This window comes from Aspergillus uvarum (genome assembly GCF_003184745.1).
Source record: "Aspergillus uvarum CBS 121591 unplaced genomic scaffold BO82scaffold_37, whole genome shotgun sequence".
Lineage (NCBI taxonomy): Eukaryota > Fungi > Ascomycota > Eurotiomycetes > Eurotiales > Aspergillaceae > Aspergillus > Aspergillus uvarum.
The window spans coordinates 181,520-195,390 of NW_020291334.1; the positions used below are offsets into that span (position 1 = coordinate 181,520).

At 52.2% G+C, this 13,871-nt stretch overlaps 3 protein-coding genes across 3 annotated transcripts; 1 reads left to right on the forward strand and 2 right to left on the reverse strand.

The window, feature by feature from the left end:
- Positions 1 to 168: 168 nt before the first annotated feature.
- Positions 169 to 1,829, reverse strand: BO82DRAFT_433387 (electron transfer flavoprotein subunit alpha/FixB family protein). The gene is made up of 3 exons (XM_025640868.1): positions 1,440 to 1,829; positions 1,153 to 1,321; positions 169 to 992 (listed from the first exon to the last, which is right to left on the reverse strand). Exons 1-3 carry the CDS (start codon positions 1,746 to 1,748, stop codon positions 412 to 414), a joined length of 1,059 nt encoding a protein of 352 aa, XP_025490599.1. The 5' UTR covers positions 1,749 to 1,829; the 3' UTR covers positions 169 to 411.
- Positions 1,830 to 2,082: 253 nt separating this feature from the next.
- Positions 2,083 to 3,656, reverse strand: BO82DRAFT_433388 (uncharacterized protein). The gene is made up of 2 exons (XM_025640869.1): positions 3,532 to 3,656; positions 2,083 to 3,448 (listed from the first exon to the last, which is right to left on the reverse strand). The coding sequence occupies exons 1-2, from the start codon at positions 3,598 to 3,600 to the stop codon at positions 2,309 to 2,311; spliced, it is 1,209 nt and encodes a 402-aa protein (XP_025490600.1). The 5' UTR covers positions 3,601 to 3,656; the 3' UTR covers positions 2,083 to 2,308.
- Positions 3,657 to 9,852: 6,196 nt separating this feature from the next.
- On the forward strand, positions 9,853 to 11,894 carry sun1 (SUN family protein UTH1). The gene is made up of 3 exons (XM_025629805.1): positions 9,853 to 9,931; positions 10,197 to 11,130; positions 11,189 to 11,894. The coding sequence occupies exons 2-3, from the start codon at positions 10,260 to 10,262 to the stop codon at positions 11,620 to 11,622; spliced, it is 1,305 nt and encodes a 434-aa protein (XP_025490601.1). The 5' UTR covers positions 9,853 to 9,931; positions 10,197 to 10,259; the 3' UTR covers positions 11,623 to 11,894.
- The last annotated feature ends 1,977 nt before the right edge of the window (positions 11,895 to 13,871 follow it).

The window sequence follows — 13,871 nt, forward strand, 5'->3', positions numbered from 1 at the left end:
GGTTTTGTGGTTTGTTTGTGTGGTATATAGTGTTGTTAGGTTGGGGCTGGAGTTTAGTTCTGTATGGGTATTGCTATGGGATCAGGGGGACTTTCACTGTACTAGTCTATACTTATAGCGAAGGTACTACTTACTCTGCCTTCGTGTTAACAAATAAAAATCACAGAGTATGCCGTAATGTTAGATGAAAGTATGCTGCTCCGATTGGTATATACTTCCTCCACTTGCCCGCGATCACAATCCATGTCATCTAAAACTTATCATCAGAAAAACCAATAAAGAAAAAACAAATGCCAACCCCGAATATTTTCAAGGGTGGGGGGATAAACAACAGAGTAAATATTCAAGCCATCACAACAAGACAGACAGACACCATGCAATAAAAACGAAACCAACCCGACACAAAAAAAACTAAGCCTGACTCTTCAACTTCTCCGTCAACTCCGGCACCTTCTCAAACAAATCCCCGACTAACCCGACATCGGCGACCTGGAAGATGGGCGCGTCGGCATCCTTGTTGATGGCGGCGATGACCTTGCTGTCCTTCATACCGGCCAAGTGCTGGATGGCGCCCGAGATGCCCGCGCACAGGTACAGCTGCGGGGCGACGTTCTTGCCCGTCTGGCCGACCTGCAGGCTGTTGTCGGCGAAGCCGCTGTCGACGGCGGCGCGCGAGGCGCCGATGGCCGCCCCCAGGGTGTCGGCCAGCGGCACGATGACGCGGTCGAACTCCTCCTTGGACTTCAGGCCGCGCCCGCCGGAGACGACGCGCTGCGCCGTCGCCAGGTCCGGCCGCTCCGACTTGGCCAGCTCCTCCGACACCCACTCCGTCTGCTGGGCGGCCTTGGGGTCGCTGCCGTCCTCGATGGCGGCGCCGCCGCCGCTCGTCTCCACGCCCTGGAAGGAGGTGCCGCGCACGGTGAGGATCTTGATCGGGTCGCTGGATTGCACGGTTAGGATGGCGTTGCCGGCGTAGATGGGGCGGACGAAGGCTTTTTTTGTGGAAGATTAGTTCTTGGACGTTAGATTTTGTGGGGAGGTTGGTGGTGATGGTGGTGGGGGGGGGGGTTTTTTGTTAGGTTGTGACTCCGACACCGGAGACAAGATGAGGGGAATGTTGCAGCGCGGAGATAAAACCAGGAGTAAACGTACTATCCTCGCTCTCAATGCCAGTGATATCGGACACCTGCTGCACATCCAACAGAGCCGCCACGCGGGGCAGGAGACTCTTGCCGAAGGCCGAGTGGCCGGCGACCACGTGCGTGTATTCGCCTTTCTGGATGTTCTCGACGAGCAGAGGGGCGTAGTTCTCGGGAAGGCCCTGTTTTTGAGGTCGGATTAGCATGTAATTAGGTTAAAGTGTCGGCTGCTATTTTGGAATATGGAATTGGAGGGAATTTCCAGAGCGGAGGAGTTGAGCAGGAGCTGGGTGGGCATACCTTCTCGTAGGCCTCGTTCTCCACCGCAACGACCTTGTCCAGACCCTTGATCTGGGCCGCTTCGGCCGCGGAGGTCGCCTTCACATTGGCGCCGGCCACGAAGGCAGTGATGGGGCCCCCGAGCTTCTGGGCCGCGGCAATGGCGGACAGGGAGGAGGGCTGGATCTTGCCGTCGCGCTGTTCGAGCACGGCGAGGGTGGAGAGCAGGCGGGCAAGAGCGGCGGAGGAGAGGGCGGCGCTGGTGCGCGTGGAAGGGAGGATCTGCGCGCGGGCGGCGCGGAGCACCGAGTTTCTGGTTAGAGGGAGCATCTTGTAGAGGATAGAATTGATTGAGCGGATGGGGGGGTGGAGGAGAGAGACAGAGACAGAGACAGAGAGAGGGGAAGGAAAAGTGGGGAGTGGGATGGGAAGGGAAGTCTTTAAGGTGAAATTGAAGGTTATCGTCGGATAGAACTGCTTGACCGCCCGCTTCGGCCAGTCAGTCACAATCGCCGATCCCGCCGCCGGCCAAATCACCCGACGGACGGCTGGTTCGGTTACTTCCAGCTTGACGGGCAGCATTTGGCTGTGTTGTGTACAAGTTCCTCGGTCCAAGTTCAATCATATGTCATAGTTCCCTTTACGCCGTAAGGTAGGCTTCCCACACCATGTACAGAACTTTTGCTTTTTATTCGTCCAAGGGGTATTGAGGTACACGCCCTGATATGATAGAAAAAAAAAATCTAGATAGTGCAAGAGACAAAGCAAAACAGCATAACAGCGCCGGTAGACAAGAACAACCCATTGCTTATTCAGATACAAATCCGTGGAAATCAAAACAACACCGGAGGTATAGACTTGATTGAGTGAGAGTTCGAAGCATAGGACAATTATGAGGTCGACTTTCTCTTCTTCTTGCCAGCGCTAGCCTCGGTTTTCGTAGGCGCCGCGCCATCTTCCAGCGCCTTAGCCTTCTGCTTCTGGAGCTTCTCTTTCCTCGCCGCCAGCGTCACGGCATCCTCGTTGTCCTCCTCAGTGGCCTTGGCCTTCTTGGCCTTCTTCGGGGCCTCGATCTGCTGCTGCTTCTCCTCGTCACCCGCGCTGATCTGCTTGCGCTTCTTGCCGCCGGCAACAGCCTTGGTCTCCTCGGCACCCTCCTCGACGACGTCATCATCCTCAAGCCACAGCTCGCTGGCCAGCCAGATGGGCATGGCCATGGTGTTGGCGCCCTTGATGTGGATCGCCTTGAGGTTGCGCCATCCCTTCGTCACGTACTTCTCCGTCAGGCCCGTGACCACGGCGTCGATGTTCTCGGCGAGCTGCTCGGCGGTGAAGTTGGACGCACCGATGCGGATGGCGGCCGTGGTCGCCGGGGCGAGCTGCACGGGGGCGCAGTGCAGCGCGCGCTCGATCTCCCTGGCGACGATGTCGGGGGCGGCGAAGGCGCTGCCTTCGTCCTTGTTCCGCTTCGTCTTGGCGTCCTTCTTGATCCGCTTGCCGTCGACCTTCTCAATCGCGGCGATGCGGACGGGGATGGGCCGCTTGCTGGACTTGTAGAAGGTCTTGCCGAGGGTCTGGACCAGGCGCATGATGATGCGGTCGTCGGCCAGGAAGACGTCGTGCTCCGCGAGCAGCTGGCGGCATTTCTCGAAGCTGTTGTAGCGGGCCTTCAGCTTGGTGTATCCGATGACCCTGTCGATGCTCTCGGCCAGGGGCTGGGGGAAGGACGGGTCGGCGACGATGTTCTTGACCGCGCGCTGAGGGTCCGCGGTGATCAGGCAGACGCTGAGCGAGGACTTGGTGTTGAGCGAGTGGGGGATCAGGATCTTGCCGGGCTTCAGCCGATTCTTGTCCACCACGTGCTTCTTGGTCGTGAGGACGAGCCACACGGCCTCGTTGTTGAGCGGGGCCTGCTCGCCATCGGACTCCTCGTCGTTGTCGCCGATCAGCGTCTTCTTGGTCGCGTTCTTCTCCCGCTCCAGCTGCGTCGTCTTGATGTGGCGCAGGAGTGCTGCGGATGCTCGCGAGACCTGTTACAGATGTTCATCGTTAGCGGATTGAAGTTCCCCTCCGCTGTGTGAGGTATCAATAGTGCATGAGCGGTGTTACGTACCTGGCTCTTGTCGAGCTGGTAGGGAGTGCCGGAGGTCGCCTTAGTCGTCAAAGCCGTGGAAGACCCCATTTTTGCGGTGATGATATGAAAAATGTTGCAAGAATTCGATAGGGCTCGACTTCCGCGATAATCTAATGATAAAAAAAAATTGATGGGAAGGCGGTAGCCACTTATTGCCTGTCTTGGCGGTGGGCGAGCTCGCTTAGTCAGACATCGTTTCCCTGGGTCATGTGACTGCATATGCTTGTAGAGATCACATGAGCAAAGGTCTGTCCTCCTCGTCACTTCTGAGTTGGAAGGGAAACTACAGACGCGATCACAATGACGTGTCGAAAATCTTGTTCAAAGCAAGCAAGTCACATGTGAGAAGTACACCGACGCGAGTGCTGGCTATCTCCGGATGTTTGCCCTCCGTCCGTAACACAGTGGGATGAGGAAGAGACGGTCTGTAAGATGAGCTGGGCGACCCGGCCCAGTCGTTTACAATCATGAATATGGAATCGGGCTGACGGTTTACTTCAGGACGTGGCTCTGCGTTGCTTAGTCCTTTTTGAGTCCAAGTCAATGCTTCAACATGCCCACTTGCCTTGTGCAAGACCACGAGGGAACGAGGAGTCCCATCCCCGAAGACCGCGCAGGCCCAAGGTGATGGGAACGTGATGCTTCACGGGCTTCTCTTCACAATGTACGACTGGTCCCTTGCATGTTTCATCCTAGGGGTATTGTCAAGGTTTCCGGAGAAGCGCGCCCTTTACCCGCGCACCAGCCAGGGATGGACAATCACTGCTGTTCATTTAGAAACTGTACACAAGTCAAGCAATCGGCGGTGGGACTAATGAGTCTTGTTGTCTGAAAGGCTGTTCAGAGCCAATCTGATGCCTCGGTAATTAAGATCTTGGAACTGGTTCCTCAAGAAGGTCTCGAATAGTTACTTGACTGGTTTCACTATCACTGTTACCAGAATTGAGTTGGTCAGCGCCAGCGAATATGCATCGCACACGACCGTCACGAAGGGTGCCCAGTCAGCGAAAGAAACAATTGTAAAGCAGGTCAGTTAGCGGTGAGGGAGAGAGCACCGGGACGAATGATGCCATATGCTGGATATTGGTTTAATAAACGACGAATAGGCCCAGACAGTCTCGGGCAATCGAATACTATGAGCAAACAGTTAGTAGAGTGGTAGGTAAGTCAACCCATGCGCATTGACCATGTGGGTTATTGCAGCGAGAGGGAAACAGGACTGGTCTCGGAGTATTTCTTCAACCTGCAGAGGGTAACGTTATTGTTCACGAAGAGAAAAAAAAAGGAGGCATAACATTGCGCTTGGCAATGGACCAGAACCGAGCACAAGCCACATGACCAACCGACCCTCTTTGCGAATATGTCTGGCCATTGATTCGGTTGGTGTAGCTGATAGTACCTTATGAGTTAATATCCTAATGGTTAGGGAATTGCAAGTCCGTTTGCCGTCTTCTGATCCGTACTTGATTCCGATTACTAACTACAAAGACTACAACTATCTTGGCTACGCACTGGCAGGCTACGGTAATATGGTAATCGGAACGATGGGATAGCGTCGCTTGACAGTGCTCATCATTCGTCCGTTTGGTCGCCCGTCCATTTCTCCGGATGGGGCCAACGCAAATGCGTTCAAGCAGAGCAGTCGACTTGTCGCCGGCACATGAGACAGTCGGTGGAACAACAGACAGAAGCTTGTGCGGTAGATAGGGGAGGGGTCGGTGATTCAGGCACAGATAGACGATGATAGGACCAAAGCGATGTCATCGGTGCCTGAAACAATAATGCATGATGCTACCGCGGATTAAGGTTTTCCCTTCGGGTCTCGGGTGCCGCTCCAACAACTAGTTACGAGTACTGTACGTTGGATGCAGCCCCTCTGTTTACATCCATCCTCAAAGCAACCTGATTCGAATGATAGGTGAGTTCGAGCTTAAACTTCAATGCTTCAATGCTAGTGCTCCCTTCGAGTACTTCAATAGGCTGGGAGCATGGACAGTCATTTCCCGTACCACGCACCGATGGTCAAGTCCACGTCAATAGCTGAGTTGTTCGGGGGATTAGCTTACCCTCCAAGGTCTAATAGTCTGCCTTGGACAAGAGGGCAACGGCGACTAGTGAGTTACGGGGGTAGATTGAGTCAACAATGAGTTCAACAGACCTCTAGTAGCAACTAGCTCAGATATGGCACGAGAGAGCGAGCATGCGTGGAAATAACTCCCACGCCTGTGCCCCTCACAATATACCCGGTTAGGCGTAGTGTGACCCCATCCTTCAACTTAGGTTTGTTTTAGCGCTCCCTGCAGCCCGGTTAGTGCGTTGGTTTGAAGTAAGGTACGGTTGCTGTATCTGGGAGATTGGTCCCCGCCGGTGGAAAATCAAGCTAACCACGTCTCGGTTGGATGCTTTTCTTTCGGTCTCCCCCATCTCCACCCACCTCGGGGCTTTTATCTTCCCCCCTATGCCTTAGTGACCTTCTGGCCCTGCTCTCTGGCCAAAAGACAACTCGGTAGGCTGCTCATCGTTTAACACGAACTCAACTGCCAACACCCTCTCTCCACCCACAAACTATTGACTTTATCGGCTCCAACCCTCCGTAAATTGGGCGGAGAACGGGCAGGCCGAGAAGAATATGGGGAATAACCACGCGGTCAACCTCTGCAGGCTGCTTGGCATCAGACAACCCACGTCAAATTCCTGGTGAAGCCACGCAAGCCCGAGGCTGCTATCAGAGAGTGCCCCTGGATATAGCCTTTGGTTGCCAAGCTTTAGGCCAAGGCGCGATGCGAGAGTCCTCTTCCTGGCAGGAATCTGTAGGAGACGGGGACGATGTTGTCGACGAAGGGTGAAAAAGATTGTATGAAAAGTCATCCTTCTCTCATATACGGTGAAATGTAACATTTATGCTATGTTGATTGTGTTGATGAACGTGTTCAGGGTCCAGCTAAACATCGTGCAACTCCCAGCGATCTCGTCAGCTTGGACCCCTAATGCGTGGAGGCTGGGAAGTCGTTGTGTTGTGAGGGCGGCTTGGGGGCAGAGGGGCTGAAAAAGAGGCAGATCGTATTGTTAACCTCAGACAGCGGGCCAGGTTTGGTAGGCGAATCGTATCGTGCTTTTGCTGGCCCGGGAGCTTGCGCATCTTCCTGGATATGAATCTGCCTTGTTATGCAGGTACTGTGCAGGGATGGGTCATCCATAAGATGTATGCAGATAGCAGTGATGTACAACATTGGTACAGCAGGTATGGCTTAAGCAGTGACTTCTGGTTGGCTCAGGTTAGAGACTCTTACAATGTTTGTATCTTCTGTGTGCTGGTGTGATTAAGACCCGCCCGCATTGAGCGGAAGAGCATGCTGCCGAAATATATCTTTTGATAAGCTTCTATAGTGTGGACGCGATAACGCTTTTAAGCCAAGCAACCTGGCTACTGTTGGAAACATGCTTGGTAAAATCACAAGCAGTTGAATCTGTAACACAGATCAGAATAAGCATGGGTCTGACGTTGTTGTCCGTCTTCTTGTGGTCAGAAGCCTGAATAAGGAAGGCAGCCTTGGTGTTACCGGGCTACCCCGCACTTGTCCTGAGTATCTCGATCCAATATCAGTTGACATAACAGTGAAGAAGATCACAACAGCCAGATGGGATAAACATGTCACACTCACTGGCACTGTTTTCTTGTATGCTTATTATAATGATGATCAAGATCTGCAAATTAGGTTATTGCCTAGTGGACCAACATTCAGTATTACCGGTCGGGTTTGGCTAAGATGGCCACCTACTGCTCTAAGCGCATTAGAGGATGTTACAGAATCTAGAATCTCAGGACAAGGAATGCAATTCAAACGGTGAGCACAGGAGATGACAGCTGCATGTCTATGGATCACAGTAGACTGTAAAGGCGCAGGGAATGTAGTTCTAGCGTCAAGATTGTCCTTCAAAGCAGCCGATGGATTTCCCATTACCCAGTAAATTTAGGCCAGCAGCCCCTCAGGCTATGCATCAAGGGAGATCTGACAGTGTCGCTTATCATTGTCATGCCAGACCTGAGGCGCAGGCCAGGCGCCCAAATGACAGGTAGTAGCGTCAAGTTATAATTATTCAGAGCAGCAATGGACCTGCATTTGAATACGACAGAATAACCAGGCAAGCACTCGCAACGGTGACTGAGACACTGCCTCTGCCAACAGACTTGCAATCATCTCATAAGTACGGAGAGAGACAGCAATCTGTCTCCCTTACCGAGTCGCATGAAGCTGCCCTTGAAAATACCTTATCACCATAATCGAAGGCATCGACAATGTCTTGGAGTAATGCTGTGAAGTATAATTGATCTCTACTATAAATGGGGAATCTTACTCATACTTATTTTCAGCCACTTGGTGTTGTTGACGATCTTAACGTATGACATGTAAAGTGCCTCGGATCGGTCGCCAGGGATCCTGATCATCTCACTTGCAGGGTGTTTAACAACGGCTGCAGGGGCTCCGCAGATGGGCTATAACACCGAGCATAAGGGCTTAAGGGTCGGTCGGCTTGAGAAAGGGTTAAAAATATCAACGATCAAAGGGCCCCTTTTCGGCCAGACTCGCGCACTGTGCAGATCCATCAAGTAGCTGGTTAAACTTGCTTGGCTCTGAAAGAGTTGAGAGTACGACGGTGGTCATGGGTAATGCGTTACAGAACAAATACTGAAGGTTGGGGTTGCCGAAGGCTGAAACAGTTGAAGACCCAGAATATTGGGGAGGGGTTAGTTACATCACTACCCGAAGCGCTCTGTGCCTGCCAACTATGAAAGGATTCGATGATATCCATGATGGACCCTGGCTAGTACAGTACAATGAACAACAATCTAAGAACAACACATAAGGCAGTGCGAATGTTTGTGGATGTTGTTGATTCTGTTGTTGTCCTGGATGTCTGACCTGCTGAATACCTAACACTTTCTTCCCTTCCAGTTTTCCTGCCGCCAGGCCGACTGCGCCCACTAATGCAGGCCAACATTAAGATCGGACATGAGACATTCCCATGGTAGGCCGATTTGTGGCAATGGTTCGGCAGCGCCTCAGCCGATGATTGGTGTGCCTGACTGGGGACAAAGTCTGATTTCCACCGGCTGAGGGCCGAATCTCCCCCTCGATTGGCTGGGAGGTCTAATTAATTTCGGTAACCGCCAAGCAAAACTGAGTGTCAGGAACAGGAAAGCTCCAAACATGCAGTGCTTGCGGTGGAAGAAAAATAGGCAAGGAATTAATGCCCGGCCTGCGAATGCCTGTGAATCCTCCCCAAGTTCGGTCACCAACACCTGTTGGAGTTGTTGGATTTGTTCCAGACAGTCATCTCAAGTCTTGGCTCTCTCTTTCTCCCTCCGCCCAAATCCCCACTTCCTGGCTTCACGTTGCCTTGTGGTCCTGTGGATGGTCTTTCTCTGAGCGAGCTGATCCTGGCGGACTTGGCTTGGGGGAAGGAGAGTTTCCTACGGAGTACTTACCGCCCCCTATTTGTTGTCTGAAGGCCACTCAAGGTATAGAATGTCATCAAATTCCTGTGGGATCTCTGGGATCTTTGGGGATCTCCTGTCATCAGGGGGAAGGCACATACCGGAATGTGCCTTATACATTCTTGAGATCACAGTTTACCTTATCTAAACGAATTTTGTATAAGGATGAAGTATACCGTACCTATGAGCATATTATAATAGCCCAGGATCACAATCAAACTGAATACAGTCCAAATACTGGAAATGTAATATCCGAGTATTGAATCATGACCGGACACTAACCATGTGGGCCCCCCTAATATTAATATTATTTTTCTTTTCCACCCCCATTATTATTATCACCAACGATGCCGACTAGTGTAATATTATTGCCTTTCTTTTGGCCTGTCCACTCTCTCACACTTCTCTTCTCCACGGCCAAAGTGCCACACACCACTACACTCTTTTGCTTTTTAGTTTAACCCCTGGAAGAAAAAAAAAAGCGCCTGCGCGCACGCTTTAGTGTCTTGTTGTCCCCCTCCTTTCCCTTTTCCATTCTCACTCAACCCCTGGTTCAAACTGGATCGAAACTAACCGCTTACCTTCATCTCCCCTTCCAGTTCCCTTTTCTCTCCTCTTCCTCCCTCTTCGCGACCCTCCTCAATTTCTTCGCCTTCCCTGAGCGTTTCATTTTCCCCTCCGGCTTTCGCCTGTTACCCACGCGAGAACTTCCTGTCCGACCAGAGGGACTAGCTTCTCTCTCGCACGCTCTTTTAGGGAACCTCCTTTTCTTCTCACTTTCCACTCGTTGACCCTCTCATATTCAATCGCTGCGCCTTCAATTCGTGTACAGATTTGTTACTTTCTGTTAAGAGCGCGCGACTGGTTTGCCGTGACGTTGCGGTAGGTTACCACTATTCATTGTTATACTTCACTCCCCCTCCTATGACCCGCATGTTCATGAGTGAGTGCTCGCGCGACGTGGGCGGTGGCCGCATGGAACTCCACTTGATGAGTCGCATCGCGGGTCTTCATGATCCCTAATATGCCTGGTGAAAGGCGGGGATCAAGGCGATCCTCATGCCTGGCACAGGGAATCGGCTGGACATGATCATCGATGATCGTTTGACCAACATACTAATGTGGTATTCTTTCATGGTATATACAGAGTTCATCGATTTCCTAACACGATACCCCGCTGTGCATCTGTGCAACACACGACACTACAACAATGAAGTTGAACACCGTTGCTGCTAGCTTGGCCACGGCCTCCTTGGTGGCTGCTCAGCACCACCACCAGCACCGCCACCACCATAAGCGCAACCCTGAGTCCGAGGTTGTCACCGTTGCTGGTCCTACTGTGGTCACTTACGTTCTCGACGGCAAGACTATCACTCTCGAGGATGTCTGCAAGGGTATCGCCGACAAGACCTTGACCTGGGCCTCTGGTCAGGACGTTCCTGATGTCTGCAACGGCGCTAGCAGCTCTTCGACTACCGCTGCCTCGACTTCCACTTCCACCACTGCGGCTCCTGCTCTCAGCTCCGTTGCCGAGTTCGTTGAAGTCGCTGTCGCCAAGGCTACTTCCTCCAGCAGCTCTTGGAGCTCCAGCAGCAGCGCTCACTCTTCCACCGCCGCTGCTTCCAGCTCCGCTTCTTCCAGCTCGGCTAGCAGCTCTAGCTCTTCCACCGCCACCGGCTTGGATGCGGACTTCCCTGATGGAGAATTGGACTGCGATACCTTCCCCTCCGACTACGGTGCTATCGCCCTCGATTACCTTGGACTTGGCGGCTGGTCCGGTATCCAGTACGTGACGGTCTCCGGCAGCGTCGTGACTGAGATCACCACTGGTGTCTCCGGTGATAGCTGTACCAGCGGCGCCATGTGCTCTTACGCCTGCCCCGCGGGTTATCAGAAGTCCCAGTGGCCCAGCACCCAGGGATCTACCGGACAGTCCGTTGGTGGTGTCCAGTGCAAGAACGGCAAGCTCTACCTTACCAACACTTCCTTGTCCAAGAAGCTTTGCATTGAGGGTACTGGCGGTGTCCACGTTCAGAACACGCTCGGTGAGAGTGTTGCTGTTTGCCGTACTGATTATCCTGGTAAGTGTCTTGCGTCAGCCCACAGTACATGGACACCTCCTTAATTGACAATTAATAGGTACCGAGTCCGAAACCATTCCTCTTCACCTTGGCGACAACACCCTCCAGCCCCTGACTTGCCCTGACGGCGAGACCTACTACAAGTGGGAGGGCAAGGTCACCTCTGCTCAGTACTACGTCAACCCCAAGGGTGTTTCCACCGAGAAGGGCTGCCAGTGGGGTAACGGCTCCGAGGCCATCGGCAACTGGGCCCCTATCAACCTTGGTGTCGGTGTCAACGACGGCAAGTGGCTGTCCATCTTCCAGAACAGCCCTACCACTACCGAGAAGCTCGACTACAATGTCAAGATTGAGGGTGACAACCTGAGCGGTTCTTGCAAGTATGAGGATGGTGTTTTCTATTCCGAGTCTGGCACCAACGACTCCGGCTGCACTGTGAGTGTTCCCCAGCCCTTGCTTTGGTTCCTTTCTCCTTGGAGGTCCCTGGCCTGATTGCTAATGTTAAATCTGCCCGCAGGTCGAGGTCGTCTCTGGCTCCGCCACCTATGTCTTTTACTAAAGTGGATAATTCTCCGTGGTAGCCTCTGTCGCCAAGTGCCGGCTTCGGCTTGCCACGACCTTTTCGTACTCCGACAAAGGCACAATTGCAAATAGAAGACCTTTTTTTCATGCCTCTGTTCCGCCCTTGATCATGATTCACCGTTCAGTGTGCTTGCTTTCTTCGTGTATCTTAGTATCTCATACTTATGTGACGTGGGAAAGCTTGCAACACCTGTCACATTTGTAACGTCACCCTTCCTCTGTTTGGGGGGCGGTTGTGGTTAGCTTTTTTACTTTTTCTCGACCTGAAGTAACACTGATTTTCCTAATTGATTACCGCGGAGTTTCTTCTCATCTCTGTGGAGGATGGGATGTAATTTAGCGATATCCTGTACAGTGGTGCCACTTCTTTTTCATGTTGTTCAGATCGAAATGACCCACTAATTCACTTTGATGATTTTCATAGCTCTGCAAGAGTTATTCCCGTCCATTTCCTCTAAATATTGTCCTTGATTATTGAACAAGATTTCGAAGGGGAGCAAGACGGCTCGACCGGTCTACCCTTGCCACTTCGGCTTCTGTTCACTGCATCCCCTACCGATTGCTTGAATCCTATGTGGATATCTCCCCCGGGCTTCGGGGGCCGGGTATCGGCATGTATTGCTGCAGTGCCCACAGCATTCTGAGTCCCCCGACGATTCAGCAGTAGCATTCACCACGGCGAACCTTGATGCCGACCACCAAGATCCAGAAACTTGAAACTCTAAAAATCTTGCTCGGTGGATCTGGTTCTTCGGCCGATTCACAGAAGATATAGATCAATCAATGGCTGAAGTAGGCTCGAGGTTTTCTTTTTTTTACTTTTTTTCTTTACTTTTTTTCCTTCTTCTTCCTTGGGTATCTTCAGTGGCGGATGGAGACTGGACAGGATAAACAACACATTTAAACCTACTTTTTACATTCCCCGGCGGCATCTCCACCTGTGTCATGCACGGTCGACTGGATCTAGGCTAAAATGTTCTGGAATGTGCATTGCATGAGTGGATCCCCGATCTTGGGGAGGTTGGGTGTGTGGTCTGTCGGTGTGGACTATGCGGACGACTACTTCTATCGGGGGTCTTTTCTCTGTGTGCTCTATTTTGTGCAGTATCTTATTTGGGTGGAGTCTCTTTGGGGATTTGCTGGCTGAAAGAAAGAATTCTGCATGGGATTCTGAGAGTAATTGTTTGATTAGCTAATCTGGAAGTTGTGGGGAGTTTACTATCAAGTCACAAGTAGGTGGTGTTGGGCTAGTAGACGCATAGATTGCACTTGCATGTGCATCTGCTCTCGGGCTGGGATGTGAGCTCTGGTCTGTAGGACGGTGTACTTCAATGCCATTGAGCATTGGGCTGGATTTCCAAGGGCCAAGGAGAGACCATGTCCTTTTCAAGTGCTTGGATGATGGTTGGTGAGAGGGAAGAGGGGGGCTGGGAATATTTCATATGGTTGGGGGCGAAGATAGGTCGGCATTTATTTTGTCATTTTCGTCATTGAAATGTGAAGAGAGGGAAGCACCGTCATGACCTTTCCCTAGAGTTGGGACCAGAGGCTGGAGGGTGATCAGCGGAGGCGCAAGCAGGTTTTAGTACATGTCAGGGAGTTGTGCAAGACGTCAAGGTTTCAAGGCTGAATTGGTTCAGGTATGCTTGGATTGTAAGTACTGGTGTTCAATGACTGTTGAGGTCATCAATAATTCAGTCACTGACAGCCCTTGGCGTGACTAGTCCGGAGGCAGACTAGCGTGCCACCGACGAGGCAAGGCGCCACGCGTTCACGTGACACGTTATCACGTGCTACGCGTTCTCTGGTTCGAGTGAGCGACGCGCCTTGACTGCCTGGGGTGTCGAGGCTCCGAACTCAGGCTCATCCCTTGCCTTGAAACAAATCAACAACAATCCGCAGAGAGATTTGAATTTAAGTAGAAGCAAAGAGAGAGTGACAGACAACTAACTGCAGGCCGTGGTCATTCCAGGGCCTGGCCACTTTTTCTCCCTGTTCTTCCCCCCCCCAATTTATAAATACCAACCATGCGCTGTCAATGCAATTCAAGGCTGCTGCTGCGCGAAGCTCGGTGGTGGTGGAGCTCTGAGACTCTCGCCGGCGCCTATCGAACGCGTCTCGGACTGTAAGCGTGCATTTCCGCGCTGGAAGGACGAGAC

Bases quoted from the DNA above. Each gene is read 5' to 3' on its own strand.
- BO82DRAFT_433387 (XM_025640868.1), bottom strand. From the start codon at position 1,748: ATGCTCCCTCTAACCAGAAACTCGGTGCTCCGCGCCGCCCGCGCGCAG. The intron at 1,322-1,439 runs GTATGCCCACCC...CCTCAAAAACAG, and splicing joins AGAACGAGGCCTACGAGAAG to GGCCTTCCCGAGAACTACGC. The intron at 993-1,152 runs GTACGTTTACTC...CCACAAAAAAAG, and splicing joins TGGCATTGAGAGCGAGGATA to CCTTCGTCCGCCCCATCTAC.
- BO82DRAFT_433388 (XM_025640869.1), bottom strand. From the start codon at position 3,600: ATGGGGTCTTCCACGGCTTTGACGACTAAGGCGACCTCCGGCACTCCC. The intron at 3,449-3,531 runs GTACGTAACACC...CATCTGTAACAG, and splicing joins ACCAGCTCGACAAGAGCCAG to GTCTCGCGAGCATCCGCAGC.
- sun1 (XM_025629805.1), top strand. From the start codon at position 10,260: ATGAAGTTGAACACCGTTGCTGCTAGCTTGGCCACGGCCTCCTTGGTG. The intron at 11,131-11,188 runs GTAAGTGTCTTG...GACAATTAATAG, and splicing joins TTGCCGTACTGATTATCCTG to GTACCGAGTCCGAAACCATT.